Source organism: Catharus ustulatus, assembly GCF_009819885.2.
Source record: "Catharus ustulatus isolate bCatUst1 chromosome Z unlocalized genomic scaffold, bCatUst1.pri.v2 scaffold_26_arrow_ctg1, whole genome shotgun sequence".
NCBI lineage: Eukaryota > Metazoa > Chordata > Aves > Passeriformes > Turdidae > Catharus > Catharus ustulatus.
Window position 1 is genome coordinate 753303 of NW_024879445.1, and position 15320 is coordinate 768622.

Consider the following 15320-nt stretch of genomic DNA (forward strand, 5'->3'; position numbering starts at 1 on the left):
GAGAAAGGAAAGGGAAAGGGGAAAGGAGTTTAGGAAAGTTCAGGAAAGGAAAGTTCAGTCAAGGAAAGAAGAAAGAAGAAAGGAAAGGAGAAAGGAAAGGAAAAGAAAAAAAGGGGAAAGGAGAAAGGAGAGGAAAGTTCAGGAAAGGAAAAGAAAGGGGAAGGGATAAAATTCAGGAAAGTTCAGGAAAGGAAAGGGGAAAGAAAAAAGGAAAGGAAAGGAGAAAGGAAAGGAAAAGGGGAAAGGAGAAAGGAAAGGAAAAGAAAAGAAAGGAGAAAGTTCAGGAAAGGAAAGGGGGAAGGAGAAAGTTCAGGAAAGGAGAAAGGAAAGGAGAAAGGAAAGGAAAAGAAAAAAGGGGAAAGGAGAAAGGAGAGGAAAGTTCAGGAAAGGAAAGTTCAGGAAAGGAAAGGAAAAGAAAGGGGAAGGGAGAAAGTTTAGGAAAGTTCAGGAAAGGAGAAAGGAAAGGAGAAAGGAAAGGAAAGTTGAGATGTAAAGATGAAGAAGGGACAGAGTGGGACCCTAAAGCCATGAAGAGGAAACCTACAATGTGCCCTACACAATTTTGGGCAACCCTTCCCTGTCTGTGGCAGCCCAGCCCGTGGAGGTTCAGGCTCTCTTCTGTCACCTGTGCAGTGTCTGTGGCTTGGTGACATCTGCCAGATGTGTTCAGGAACAGTCACCAAACTAGTCTGGCAAAATTGGCTCCTCTGCTGAGAAATCAAAATGATCACCAGAATGATGTGAAAAAAAGAGGCAAAAGGGCAAGGGACCTGCTGTGGAGTGGTGAGGCACTGGGTGGGTGGGAAGGGCGTGCACTTTGTCTGGACAGACACAGCAGGCACGTTTTGGGGAGATAAAGAGCATTTTTCTGTGTCCCCAACAGAGTGATGCACGACGAGGTGAGCGACACGGAGAACATCAGGAAGAACCTGGCCATAGAGAGGACCATAGTGGAGGGCTGTGACATACTGCTGGACACCAGCCAAACCTTTATACGCCAAGGTAAGGCGTTCCTCTGCAAAAACACCCAGCAATCAGAGAAAAAAAGCTGCCCTGGAGGCAGCAGGGCTCACACTGCACGGGGCATTGGCAGCATCCTGACAATCCCTGCAGGGTGAGTCAGAATGTCCTGAGAACAGGTGATTTGGGGCTGTGGTTGGGCCTCTTTTCTGTGCTGTTTTCCTGGAAATCAGCAGCAAAGCCCCCACGGGACTGTCAGTAATTCACATTCTGCCTGGATTGTTGTCCCAAGGGCATGGAGCAGGGGAAGAGCACCACTCTTTCCCTTTCTGTCTAGTGATGGTAGCTTTGGAAACTCTTTCCGTTGAAAATTACTTACAGCAGAGGTGGAATTTGTTGTTAAGTTCCAAAAAAACTATGCTAGAATAATGTTTCCGTTTTAAATAAGGGACAGTTTTTGCCAGGAGCTGCAAATCAGTTAAAATTCTTTCTTGGTGGTGTTCACTTTAACTGATTTTCCCCCTCCCATTTACAGAATATTTTAATTTTGGATCTCTTAAAGCAAGTTACTGGGTTTGTACACAGCAACTACAGATCAGGTTTTGCTCCTTTGTGCTGAAAAGCATTAAATACACTCAGGAAAGGTTAGGAATATAATTTAGGTGCATCCCTTCACAAAGCCTTTTTCAGATAACCTCAGCAGAACATCTGGTATTTGAAAGGGCCATATTGCACCTGGAAATTAATAGGCTTTCTGTACATTTTGAAATGCATTTTGTGCTGCTTCTGTAGTTGTGTGGCCAAACTATGAAATTTTCTGTAGTAACTTCCAGTATTACTTTTACAATACACTACCAATATTGTTTTTACCAGCCTTATTAAATTACTTGAGTCTTCTTTAAATGTATGCATTTTTTATCTGTGAGATGTTGTAAAAGTCATGAATATGGCTATAAGGGAAAAACCAAATTTTTTTGCACCCACAGCCAAAAAATTATAATGTTTTGATTATCCTAGGCTGACAAATGAAATTTACCATGAAATCTAATTAAATTTTGTAATTATTTTCAAGATTATTACAATATATAACACAAATATATATTTTTTATTTATTGGGGTTTTCCTGTTAAGACTGACAGATAATGTTTTGTCTGTGTACCCACTGCTTCATCAATAAAACTTAAATTTTTGTTTTCTGTGGGAATCAGCCTGAACAAATCACTGTTGTCATGCTTACCCCTGTAAGTAAATTAAATTCAGATTTATTTCTAGGCACACAGTCAGAGCACAGTGGACAGGAGTGCGTGTTGCAGAAGGTTGTATCAGATTATCTGGTGGAACATCCACTGCCTGTGATTCTGGGCAAGGGCAGAAATCTGAATAAAGCAAATTAAGTAATGGAGCCCATTTTCCTTTTTCATCTGACAGCAGGGTCACCTTGGCAGTGATGTCCATCTCCTCTGGTTTCAGTCAGGCTTCTGTTTGTTGTGTTAATCAGTGAAGATGGGCACAGGAACCTCCTCTTCAGCTTAAAACTGGAGAGAGGTGCCACTACCTTTGCTCATGCTGTTCTGGTGCATGTTAATTACAACTTTTCTACGTGTTTCAGACTTTACATTTTTAGGAAGAGGTTGTTCTGTTGGGTTGCACATGTTGAAACCACAGGAGCTGTCCCTGGCAGTGTTTGCAAAGCAGATTGTTAATTCTCCTTTGAGATTCTTGGGGTCTGATTTACCCTGCCTCTTTCTTAGGTGCAGTTTTTACAGACAGGCACTCAACCAAGTGAGGAACGTTTTCTAAAGGACACAGGGAGTCTCAAATGTGTTGAGATCCAAACAGCTGGGCACCTCGAGCCCCTCTGGTGCCTCCAAACATTCTGATGTCTCTGCCATCAGCTGCTGTGAATTTACCTCTGCTGACAAAGATATCACAACCACAAAATCATGCAATAGCTGGAGCTGGAAGGGACTGTGGAAATCACCAATTCCAGTCTCAAAGCAGCACCAGCTGGAGGAGGTTGCTCTCTGCCACGTCCAGTCAGTATTTTGTTGTTTCCAAGCACAGAGACTCCCTGAATGAGCAGCCTCTTCCAGGGTTTAACCCTCTGAGAAGTAAAAACAAACAACAGAAAAGAGGGGGAAAAAAAAAAGTTAAATAAACGCCCAAACAACAGAAGAGGGAATGGGGAAAGCCAGACTGGGTTGGTAAATCAGACAGCTTAATGTAGACTTGTGCATATTTGGGTTTGTTTATAAATACAGCCTTTTATATTCCTTGGATTGAGCCAAGGCTGAGAGTGTGACTGTTGAAGCACTGAAGTGCTGGAAGTGCTTAGGTCTGTGGCTGGATAAAAATTCACTGGATTACACTATTGTCCAAACTATACTGTTAGTGAATGTTCTAAAATTAGCCTCACTTGCTCATTGCATCTGTGCATTGTCCAGCTGTGACCATTTCTTTTCCTTAAGAGGAGATCTGTCTACAGCCAGTGCCCACTTTTGTTAACCACTAAAGCCTGATGAGAATGCCCAAGGTCCTTGCTTGGTGTCAGCCGTGCAGAATGTGCAGGAGGTGTGCTCCTCTCTGCAAATTTGAAAGAGAGAAAGTGCAGTCTCTGTTTTCTGCTTTTAGAGAGACATTTGCTCTGTTTTACCTTATTAAACAGTATTTCAGCTCCTTGCAGGAACACTGTTTAACCTTCAGCCCATTGTGGCAGAACAGGGTATGTCAGTCCTGAGAGCATTCTAATGAAAATGAAAACAAATAAACAAACAAAACTCACCTGTAAACTTCCTTCTGTAAGCATATCATATTTATAGGTTACTCTGCTAAGCAAAGCAGAAACAGAATATACAGATTGAATATTGTACCTTAAATGCACAGATGGAATTTATGGACTAAAAGTACCCTGGGAATTTTGTCTGGGAGTTGTTTTGAACACGCTGGCCTTGCAGTGAGGCTTGAGGGACAGTCAGTAACGTGGAAAAATCACTGTTCCAACACATGGAAATGATCCCCTCCCTCTCCCTTACAGCTGGGGCAGGTTGGCTGTTTGTCCAGGGGAAATGCACAGCAGCCAATAAATATTTATGGGTTTGGGTCAGAATGTAAGTGAATCTGAAATGCTCCAAAATGCTCTGCAGAATTCTAGAGCACTCCACTCTTCTGTTTTGGTGACACAAGTTGTGTTATACACGTTCAGTCTAAATGTGAAATGCCTGCCAGAAAACACTGTTCTCTGGCAAATTTACTGCTGTGTGTTTTCCCATGTCAGGAGAAGTTTACATATTAATAGCTTCAGGCTACTCAAATATATAGAGAGAGGTAAGTGTAGAAGAAACGTAGATAAACAGCAGCTTTCTTGGTTACTGCAATTTCTCTGCTTGTTAATTTAAGATTGTGTATGCGAACTTTGAGAAAGATAATTCTTCAGACAACACAGAGTAAGAATTGCTAGTCTATTATTTAATGGATAATTCAGTCAGGCTGGCATTGTGTCAGGGTGCTGCCACTACTCTGAGCTTTGATGCAGATGTGCTAGCTCACATCTGGAAGAGGCAGGACAAAGCCTTCTCCTCCTGCTTGCTCTGCTGTGCTTCGTGACCTTGCTCCTCTATTTTCCTTCTGGTTTAACTGTATTGCAACAAGACACGAGCCAGTGTAAAGGTAATAGTGAGGAGAGATGTGTGGGAATGAGACTAGGAGGTCTCTTGGCTGCCCTGTCTGCTAACAGCAAGTTGTACAGCAGGAATCTTTCTGTTTAATCTACAGAGGAGTTGCACTTCACCACCAAATTTAACTCCTGCTCCAAATTTGGAGGTGATACACATGGTGGGATCAATCTGGAGAAGTTGGTCACAGACTGAGATGTGAAACAGCAGAGGAGCAGAGCTGTCCCCAGCCTGGGGCTCTGCAAAGCAGGATTCAGAGTTATGTAAGCAGGTTCAATTTAGTTCGGCAGCGTTCTGCTGGTAACACATTTCAGATGAGCTGTGGAGCACTGACAGCTATGCAGGACAAGATATGAAGAAATGTGCTTCATTTCCATCTCTCCTGCACACATGGGCACACACACAGACTCTTTTCCATCAAAAAGAGCTTTTCCATGTCCTTTCCATTCCCTGGTTTGGAGGTGCCTTGTGTTCTGCAGGTGTAGTGGCTGTCAAAGTGGTGTTTGCTGTTCAGCCACATCTCCTCATCAGTGGCCTCTCAGGGTGTTTAATTGCCTAACCACCCCTGGATCTAATCCTGCCTTGTTCACAAGTCTAGACAGTACTTGAGTCTATTTGGGATAAGAAAAAAAAGGAATTTGTGCAGTAAAAAGGGACTGACTCGTGCCTGAAGGAGACGCTGATACACATTGATACTGGAATGAAGAGCTGTGTTAATTAATGTAATGGTATTGAATGAATTAACAACTTGAGCACTGCCTACTAAATATTACTGTAGTACAGTAAATTTTGCACCTCCATTTCCAGGTTCCCTTATCCAGGTCCCCTCAGTTGAGAGGGGGAAGCTCAGTAAGGTTCGCCTGGGCTCGCTGTCCTTGAAGAAAGAAGGAGAAAGGCAATGCTTCTTGTTTACAAAGCACTTCTTAATTTGTACAAGAAGTTCAGGAGGAAAACTGCATCTTCTTAAGGTATGGGCTTTGTATTATGATTTTATTTGCAAAATGAAAGCACATCATTGGTGAACTGTCAGCATTTTACTGTTTCATGGCTTTCACCTGAGCTTTGCATTAGTGGTTGTGAACAAAAGTGGGGTGGTGCACAATGTTTAGCTGCTTTTGTCTTTTCATTGCAAAAAATAGAATTCAGCCTATTTTCATTTTTATTTTTTATTTTTTATACCCAGTTAATTCTAGTAAACTGGGGATTTAGAAACAAGGCATTGATGCATCTATTTGTTTGAAGTAGTGAATAAATTCAGTGTATGTAGCGCTGAATTTAAGTCAGTTTGCAGTGCATAAATCAGTCAGTACAACCCTGCAGAATTGCCAAAGAACATTTTCCAGAGCTCTAATAAAATTAATTTTCAAAGTCAATTCTGTTTTCCTGAACAGCATGTTCTCTTAAAATAAAATGTCATCTAAGAACAATCTAGTTACATTTATTGAGAATCAGGCTTTCGTGGTGCTGCCTTGTGGGTAAAGAGATGTTGGTAGTTCAAGGAGTGGATTATATTGAATGGAATTTTAATTTGGCATGCCAAGAGGTTATTAAGCTTTATGTGCTTTCTCATTTTGCACCTCTTGAATAGTTCAAGTACTTATGCAAAATAAATAGTGTCTAATGGAACCTTTAAAAAACCTTGTATGTATTTCACTTAAATTCAGAGGATGAAGTTCTAGTTACCTTTTCTGGAACTTGTGAAAACATCTGTGTGTGCCATAAATTGCAGTGTGGCAAAAGTGGAGAAAGTTTTGTGCATTGAACTGTTGATATGTTGGGTTAAGAAAAGCATTTAATCTGTTTGGGCTTAGTTCTTTAAGGGGAAAAAAATGTGCATAATGAAATGGATGTGTCTTCCTTAGAGCTCTGAGTAATGTAAAATGTTAGAGTAAGGCATGTCAACATTTAAAAAAACTCATGACAAATGGGAATAAATAACATTTGTGTGAGATGTGCTTTGTCTCCACAGACAGGAGGTGTTCTGTCTCTAATAGAATGCACACTGGTCGAGGAGACAGAAGCGAGTGACGATGATTGTAAGTTAAATTCAGCTGTCAGTAGTAAGTACAGTTTCTAGTTTCCTAAAATTAGTACCCTTTTTTTTTTTCTTTTTTAAAATAAGAGCAAATAGATATGTTTTTGTGAATCCTGTAGAATACAGTGTAAAACTGAATCAGTAGAATGGCTGTTCCAATAATGGACATGCTGGCTGGAGTGTGGGGATTGTTTTGTTGTATTTGTTCCTGCTGTTAACACCCCTTACTGGATTTTCAAGAGGGCTGGCTGGAGAAATGGGACAAATTATTCACTGACTTTTGTATTCAAGTTCACCCAGAGCATCTTGGAAAATAAAATAAAAATAAAAAACTCTAACAAAAATTAAAAGGAAAAAAGCCATAACTAAGTAACAGGTAATTAGTTTTCTGAAATTCATGGGGGTTGAGTGATTTGGAAGAATTAATGGGAAGTTTTTTGTCTTGGGCTCCCCACAAGTCTGGGCTGCAAGCTTGTTGAAATGGAATTACAAAATACAATGTCAGGCTGATTGTGCTGTTACTTATTTTGGCTTTCATCCTGCAGTTTGTCAAGTTTTGCACTTGATTTGTGAAAGTGGTTTCATTACAGTAATTTTACGATTACAAGCCGCACTATTTTGACTAAAATTTTGGTCTGAACCCAAAGTGCGGCTTATAATCAGGTGTGGCTGATATATGGACAAAGAATGAAAAGTTGCTGTTTTAGTTTGGAGGACAGGTGTCTGCTGAGAAAGGCAGGAGCTTCTCTTTGAAATGGAGAATGTAAACCCCCTCCCTCCAAATTATTATAATTTTGAAATCAAGGGGCTCTCAGGCAAAGATATGGGAATAGGAATAACAGTTCTTTACTAGGGAAATTGAAATAGAAATACAGCACTACAAAGAACAAACCCCAAACCCTGACACAGTCAGAGTACAGCCTGACACCCGTCAGGCAGGGTGTTGGCAGCAGTCCCATCCCATGGTGGCTGCATCCTCCTGCAGTGACAGATGTGGCTCAGCTGGAGCAGTGCTCCTGTACAAGGTGCAGTTTCCCTCCGGAGCTCCAGTGGGGATGTGGAGAAATCCGGTTTTCCTCTGGAGTCCAGTGGAGAAAGGGGCTCCCTTAGTGTCCCAAAACCTCTGTTTTTATCTTGGTAAGAAATGTTGGGCTCTTCCCCCTGGCTGGAGCAACTCCCAATGGGATGCAGTAATTTTATCAGTCCCACAGTGGGACTCAATGGCCATGAGCAGAAAATGACTGGCTGGAGGAAGGATGGGTTGTGAAAAGATAAAGAACAATGCCCTGCCTGGTTTCAATGGATGCCCATTAGCAGAATATCTCCCACAGAGATCAGGATCACTGCCCCACCCTCAACAGATGGTGATAGAACAGATACCTTTTATCACACTCTGTGTTGTAACATGCGGCTTATAATCAGGTGCGGCTTATAATCGTGTTAAAAGAAACTTTATCCTGAATAGCAAATCCCAGCATTTCTGTGCTTGGCACATGTGAACAACAGAATGAGTTGCTGGGTACCTGACTGAATTTGATCTGTATCAGGAAGATGTTTTAAACCCATTTCCACTGTAAATGAAACCACTGCTTTCTCCATCTTATACTCTGGCATTTCACATTGTGACTTTTTTCCTCCCTCTCTGGTTGTAAAGCAAAAGGCTCTGGGCAGGTGTTTGGACACCTGGATTTCAAGCTCATAGTGGAGCCCACGGATGCTCCTCCCTTCACTGTTGTGCTTCTGGCGCCGTCCCGGCAGGAGAAAGCTGCTTGGACCAGTGACATCAGCCAGGTACTGGGGCCCCCCTTCACCTGTGCTCCTGGAAACCAGCCTGAGTATCTTAAATTGGCTGTGTCGTGGATGGAAAACCCCCTAGTGCTGCCTGTTCTCCAAATCCGTGCGTTTGAGTCACCAGGGAAGTGCGTTTCTCAAAAGCAGGGATGGGGATAAGTTTAAAAATTTATTCAAACCTAGTGGTAAGCATTTTTATGTCAAAGGAGAGCCCATGCCGATACATATTTTGATTTAAGAAGAAGGGTAGTACTGGTTTATTCATGATTTTCGTACAGATCAAAAACCACCTGAGAGTCCTAGCGTGAAAATGATAATATATCACATCAATAATGAAGTAAGAAAATGGGATAAACTCTTTTTTCCATCAAAAATGAATACTAACAAAACATTATAAATAATTGCTGAGCATTCTGACAGTGTGCAGGAACCGTCTATGTCGTGAATGAACAAAAAGGGTATTTAAAAACTTTTAAATGTCAGGGATAAGTTTTTTTTTTTTTAATAGCTTTTGGTTAAAAACATAATAGACAAACTTCGTCATAACCTATTTGTGGAAAGAAGCTGAATGCAATCAAAAAAGAAACCTGAACTTCCAGTTAACCAGAGCTAAATCAAGGCTATTTGTGTTTTGTTTATGCAATGAACAAGAACATAGATCTCTCGTCGTTCTGAATTCAGGTCCTATCCTCTATTAATTTAGAGAGAAATAGCTGATTAGAGGAGTATCAGCATGAATGTCATGCATTTCCAAAGTTGCCATCGTTGCTGGCAACATCTCCAGATGAATCATCATCATAATGAGCAGAAATTGCTTAAAAATAAGAATTCTGCCTTACTTTGTGCTGGATTAACATTTTTGAAAGAACAAAAATAGGAAAATAAGTATCTCAAAACACAGTATGAGCTGCAACTTGGTCTTACAGACAGACCAGGTTGAAGAATTTTTTGCAAAACAGATTATTTGGGAGTTATGTTGTCCCATTGACATGTAAAGTTATTGGAGTTTTTCCTGGCACAGAAAGACCGTTTAAGAACAGGACTAAGTCCATTTTTAGTCTAAATTATAATAATTTTAGGGTTGTCTGATACCATGATTGGTGCTAAGGGCTTCTTTGTAGCATTTCAAGGTCAAATAGGAGAAATATAAGTATTTCTATTAAATGTCTTTCTCACTGCTTTTAGATAGTGATTTGAGAAAATCATACTGTGAATTATTGCAGCTGCACTTTCCAAATGGTCTTAAAATCCTGAATTGAAGCCCACATAAAACTACATGGATGATATTTTACATTTATAGCTACAGAAGTAATTTAAACCTGAAGAAACCTGTGATTATCAGGTCTGAGCAACCCAGTATCAATCACTGCTCTGCAGTGAAATGGTCCAAAGCCTGAAGGCTACGTGCATTTTTGAAGTCAGGATAAATGTGTGTGATAATTTTTGAAGCTCCTTTTACTGATGTAAGGAGATTGTCCATACATATAAGTATTTGTGTATATGGATGTATGAATAAAAGTAGGAATTATTATCAAGAGAAGAGCTCTGTAGGGTTTGGTAGCAGGCACTTGTTGCAGACCATAAAAATCTGAGTCCTGTGAATTCCAGGGGCCAGGCTTGCAGTGCTGTGTTATCCCAGAATCCCAGGATCATTTAGGCTGGAAAATCCCTCCCAGCCCATCAAGCCCCAATTTTTCCCCATCCCCACCTTGTCCCCAGCCCAGAGCTCTCAGTGCCACCTCCAGGAATTCCTGGACACCTCCAGGGATGGGGATCCAACCCTCCCTGGGCAGTTCCGATCCCTGAGCACCCTTTCCATGGGGAGATTCCTGCTGGAAAAAATCCCTGAGCCTGCCCTGCCCACCCTGAGCTGTTCCCTCTGCTCCTGTCCCTGTCCCTGTTCCCAGATCCCAAATCCCCTCCCTGTGTCCCCTCCTGGCAGGGAGCTGTGCAGAGCCAGAAATTCCCCCCTGAGCCTCCTTTTCTGCAGGCTGAGCCCCTTCCCAGCTCCCTCAGGAATTCTCCAGCCCCTTCCCAGCTCCGTTCCCTTCTTTGGGCTCCTCTGAAATACATGGAAGTGCACATGGAAATCCCTCCCAGCTCCCAGCCCGAAACATTTGTACAAGAGTTTGCAGGGAACAGCTTGGACAGTTTCCTCACAGCTGTTTCACAAGGAGCACCACTTGAATTTGTTTTCACAAGTGTGTTTCTGGAAGCTTTTTATATTCCCTTCTGGAGTTTTGCACAGGGTAAAGGTTAAGGTATTACTGTACCCCTGGAGTATAAAGCATCCTGGCTTTCTTGTGGTCTGGATTTCTCAAGCCTGCACTCTTTCAGGAAATACTAGAAATAATGAGTTTTGTTCCCTTTCAAAGGAGCTTCAAAGGAAATATCACTTCCAACTCAAAATACTTAATCATGTGGAGAAAAAAAAAAGGTTGTGAATGGAATACCCTGAGAGGCAAAGCATGTCCACTCCAATTCCTGCATCCCTGCTTTTCATTTGAGAAAACACCTTGTCTTAATCAGCCCATACCCTGCAAGAGCTGTGCTTCAGTCTTATAGGGATATGAGAAATGTTTTTCAATTTTAACAGTTTTCAATGTTTATTTTCACAGTGCATTGATAACATAAGGTGCAATGGATTAATGACAATAGTGTTTGAAGAAAACTCCAAAGTCACAGTGCCACACATGATCAAGTAAGTGCAACAGAGAGCAAAATAGATTGTTGTGATTCTTCAATAAAAATTTTAACAAGAGAAAGTGTGTTTAGAAAATTCAAACCTTTCAATGTTTTTTTTCTCCCATTTTGGTTGAATGGAGCTGATTCTATATCCCAAAACATATTTCCAAATCCCTTTCTTGGCATTGTAGGGATCACTCAGAGTGGTGGATCACAACTTGTGTTTTTTCTGGGTTGGCTTCACTTATGCCTCAGATGAACAATTTTGTTCTCAGTTAGCTTTTCCTTGTAATCTCATAATTTTATTGGAGAATTTGAAAAATTTCTTCAGAATTTATGTGACTGCAGACAAGGAGCATTTCCAAAGGTATTTTGTTATACTGGACAAAGTTTTTGTTCTCTGTATTGTTGTTATTTCTGTTAAAAATTCTTTGCTCTCATGATTTTAACTGATCACATCAAAGTAGCATCATTTTTTACCTCTGGATTCCCTCAGATATTGTAATAAGTGTTTTTTGTTTATAGTGAGATATTTTCAGTATATGATTCCAAATTTTCAACACAACTTGGATCTTCTACATACCTCAATTTTATTTTATTTTATGTAAAAATGAGTTTCACTAATTAGTATCCAATGAATTTATAAGTGAATGAAACATAGGGATAGACATAAAACTATTTCCTTTCTCACTATTATCTGTCACACCTCTTGGTTTCTCAAATGCTTCTTCTGTAACTGTTTCCTCTCCTCTCTTTGTGCTTAGAAGGAAGAGAGAGAAAACATCTGGGAATGCACTGTTAGGACAAATACCTTTGATCCCTGGAAATAAGGCATTTTATTTGTCTTCAGCTTTATTCCCAGAACTCTTGGGTGCATAAAGACTTCTGGCACCTGCTGAGTTTTAAAAGTACATCTGTCCCCTTTCAAAGTACAGCAGGACCTCATTCCCAGTGCCAACAGAAAGGAATATTAATTCTAAAGAACACACAGGGCCCTCACAACAAACACAAATTTGGGGTTGTCCTTCTTAAATTTCACTTGCCTGGTTTGCAGCACAGTTTGACTTCCAGAGTCAGATGTCATTGGATGATATAAACCAAAAATGCCACTTTTTAGAGGAACAGTTTAAGAAACAAGATTTTTTTGTTGTTCTTTTATGTAATACACTGTGCAGTCATGTGTAATATCCTGATCTTCAGAGAAAAATCCAATGTTTTTTTAAGAAAAAGTTGGGGTATATTGCAAGATCCTTTACTATGTATTCATCCTGTTTATTTACAAATAATTAATTAGGCAAATAGTAATTAAACAAATTAAGCAAAACAGAATTTGAGGGAAAAGCCCCCCATTAGGGACAGGGTTATGTAAATGATTCTTTTTTTGGATGTCCAAGAAAAAATTGGTTGTTTTTGTTTTTTTCACTAAAACAAATATTCTTCTTGGTTTCTGCTTTGAAATTTGAGATGTTTCGTGCTGTTCCCTTTTTCCTCTTTTAAAAAAAAAAGTTATTTTTGGAGCTGAAGGCAGGTGTTAATTTGCAAGTAAGCCTTAAACCTAGCTAAATGGTTAATTTTACTGGGTTTTTTTTCAGGATCCATTACTTTATTTTAGATAAAGCTTGATATCAGCAGAAAATATTGCAATAAATTATTCCATAGTGGGATTTTACTAATACTGTGACCTATGAGCCACAATAGCCTGAAAGAGGCAGGAGGGGACAGTTCTGCCACCCCTTCAATTTCAGAAATTTAAGCATAAGTAATTATTTCTTAGGCTTTGAAGTGTAAAGCATTTTCCAAAAATAAAATTTAAGTTCCCTTGGTTATGGAAGCAGGTATCAGAACAAATTAAGCATTTCCTTGTGCTGATGAAACACAATAGTGCATAAATATTTGCTGCTTTTATGTCGACAGGAGCAGCTATAGGGGTACCACTCTCTATATGCCTGGAGAGGCTCCCTGGAGCAGGGGCTGGCAGAGTTAAGGGAATAAAGCAGGGATTTAATAAAAGCCTTTCCAAGGATTCATCTTGGGCAGTGCAAGAGCGCAGAACTCCACCCAAGCTGGATCCCAGTCAGGAGTTTCACACTTTTATCAGTTTGGGTTCATTGTCCAATCCCAGCCCCAGGCTCTGCAGTCCCACCCTCCCAGCTTGTCTCCTCCATTCCCTGTTTGCACTTTTTGGGGCTGGAGCTGCAGCGTGTCCTTGGTTCTGGGGCTGGAAAAGGAATTGTTGTGTGTGCCTGAGCTGGGAGAGAACCTGGAACACTTTTGCAGGACAGAATCTGAAAAACGTGAAAGCTAAAACTTAAGGCATCGCCTTAGCCACAATCACTCATTAATAAAGCATTTTAAATTTTACTTTTGTGCAGATCTGACGCCCGTCTTCACAGGGATGACATTGACATTTGCTTCAGCAAGACGCTGAACTCGTGCAAGGTGCCCCAGATCCGCTACGCCAGCGTGGAGCGGCTGCTGGAGCGGCTGACGGACCTGCGCTTCCTGAGCATCGACTTCCTCAACACCTTCCTGCACACCTACCGCATCTTCACCACCGCTGCTGTCGTGCTGGAGAAGCTCTCCGACATCTACAGGCGGCCCTTCACCTCCATCCCCGTCAGGTGGGCAGGGGGTGCCACCTTTCTGTCACCTTTCTGTCACCTTTCTGTCACCGGGTTCCAGGAGCGATGCCACAGCCTCGGCCGTTGTTTGTTCTGTTGTTTGTCCTCGTTGTTTTCTGCTTGTGAATAATCTAAGGGAAGGGTTCTTGCTGTGAGAAACAGCTGTCTTTAAAAATTTTAGAAGTTTGATAAAGGTTAAAAAGGGCAGTAAATAGCATTGGGTGCTTGGCAAACTGACAGAAGCACAGATGTTAGTTTAAAACGACTTTCTTATATACTTTTTCATTATATTAGTTAAATGCATATTCATGACTGTCCTGGTTTGGAGGACAGGTGTTTGTTAAGAAAGGCAGGAGCCTCTCTTGAAATGGACAATGTAAACCCCCTCCCTCCAAATTATTATAGTTTTAAAATTAAGGAGCTCTCAGGCAAAGATAAGGGAATTAGGAATAACAGTTCTTTACTAGGGAAATTAAAATAGAAATACAGCACTACAAAGAACAAACCCCAAACCCTGACACAGTCAGAGTACAGCCTGACACCCGTCAGGCAGGGTGTTGGCAGCAGTCCCATTCCATGGTGGCTGCATCCTCCTGCAGTGACAGATGTGGCTCAGCTGGAGCAGTGCTCCTGTACAAGGTGCAGTTTCCTCCCAAGCTCCAGGGATGATGTGGAAGGGTCTGGTTTTCCTCTGGGATCCAGTGGGAAAGGCTGCTCTGATGTTCCAAATCTCAGATTTGATCAGGGTAGGAAATGCTTGGCTCCTCCCCTGGGTGCAGCATCTCCCCATGGGATGATGGAATTTTATCAGCCATGCCCTGGGACTCAGTGGCCATGAACAGGAGAGATCTCCTGGAGGGAGGATGGGCTGTGGAGAGATAAAGAACACTGCCCCAGCTGGTTTAACAGCTGGCCATGAACAGGAGATATCCCACAGGGATCAGGATCACTGCCCCACCTGGTTTAACTGATGGTGACAGAATTTACACTGCTGGTACATCCTGCACTGCAAGCCTAGACAATGACATAGTGAAACACTCATTTGAGTTTACATGTTCAGGGAGTTCTTTTGCTTGTTTTGACCTTGATCCATCCTCTTAAAGAACTGTAGATGAAATAATTATATTTTGTTTCTTCACAAAGCCTCTGTTTTATGGCTTGACAGTTTTTGATAGCCAGAGGGTCAGTAGTGGATTCCTCCTTGCATTCTTTCTTTCAGTATTTCGTTTTCTTGGTTCTTTTTGATGTTATCATTCAGATAAGATACTCCACTAGTACATCAAATCAACACAGCTATTTCACAAAATTATCTGAGTTATTCTTACCATTGTGAGTTAGTTACACAAATTAAAACATTTAACATTACAATGCACAACACCTAGTCTCTATTTTAATATTTTGCCAAAGCCTAAGCTATAATATGTGTTTATCACACCAATATTTAAGCTACATGGGCCAGGGCATTGGCCACAAAAGCTGACAAATTATAGTATATTGTAGGAGTTAAAAGGTGATTACAAACTGTGTGATATCAAATTCATTGTTATTAATAATAAT

At 41.1% G+C, this 15320-nt stretch overlaps 1 protein-coding gene across 4 annotated transcripts in view; it reads left to right on the plus strand.

Moving 5' to 3' along the window:
- The window catches only part of RASGRF2 (Ras protein specific guanine nucleotide releasing factor 2), a 110860-nt gene that overhangs the window by 44130 nt on the left and 51410 nt on the right, over nt 1-15320 (plus strand). For 2 of the 4 annotated variants that reach the window (XM_033086459.1, XM_033086460.1), the window contains exons 9-14: nt 884-1002; nt 5439-5599; nt 6601-6691; nt 8321-8457; nt 11076-11158; nt 13515-13763. In XM_033086459.1, the coding sequence (XP_032942350.1) occupies nt 884-1002; nt 5439-5599; nt 6601-6691; nt 8321-8457; nt 11076-11158; nt 13515-13763 (840 nt within the window). The remainder of the gene's footprint in view (nt 1-883; nt 1003-5438; nt 5600-6600; nt 6692-8320; nt 8458-11075; nt 11159-13514; nt 13764-15320) is intronic. The other 2 variants (XM_033086461.1, XM_033086462.1) reach the window with 1 other exon arrangement.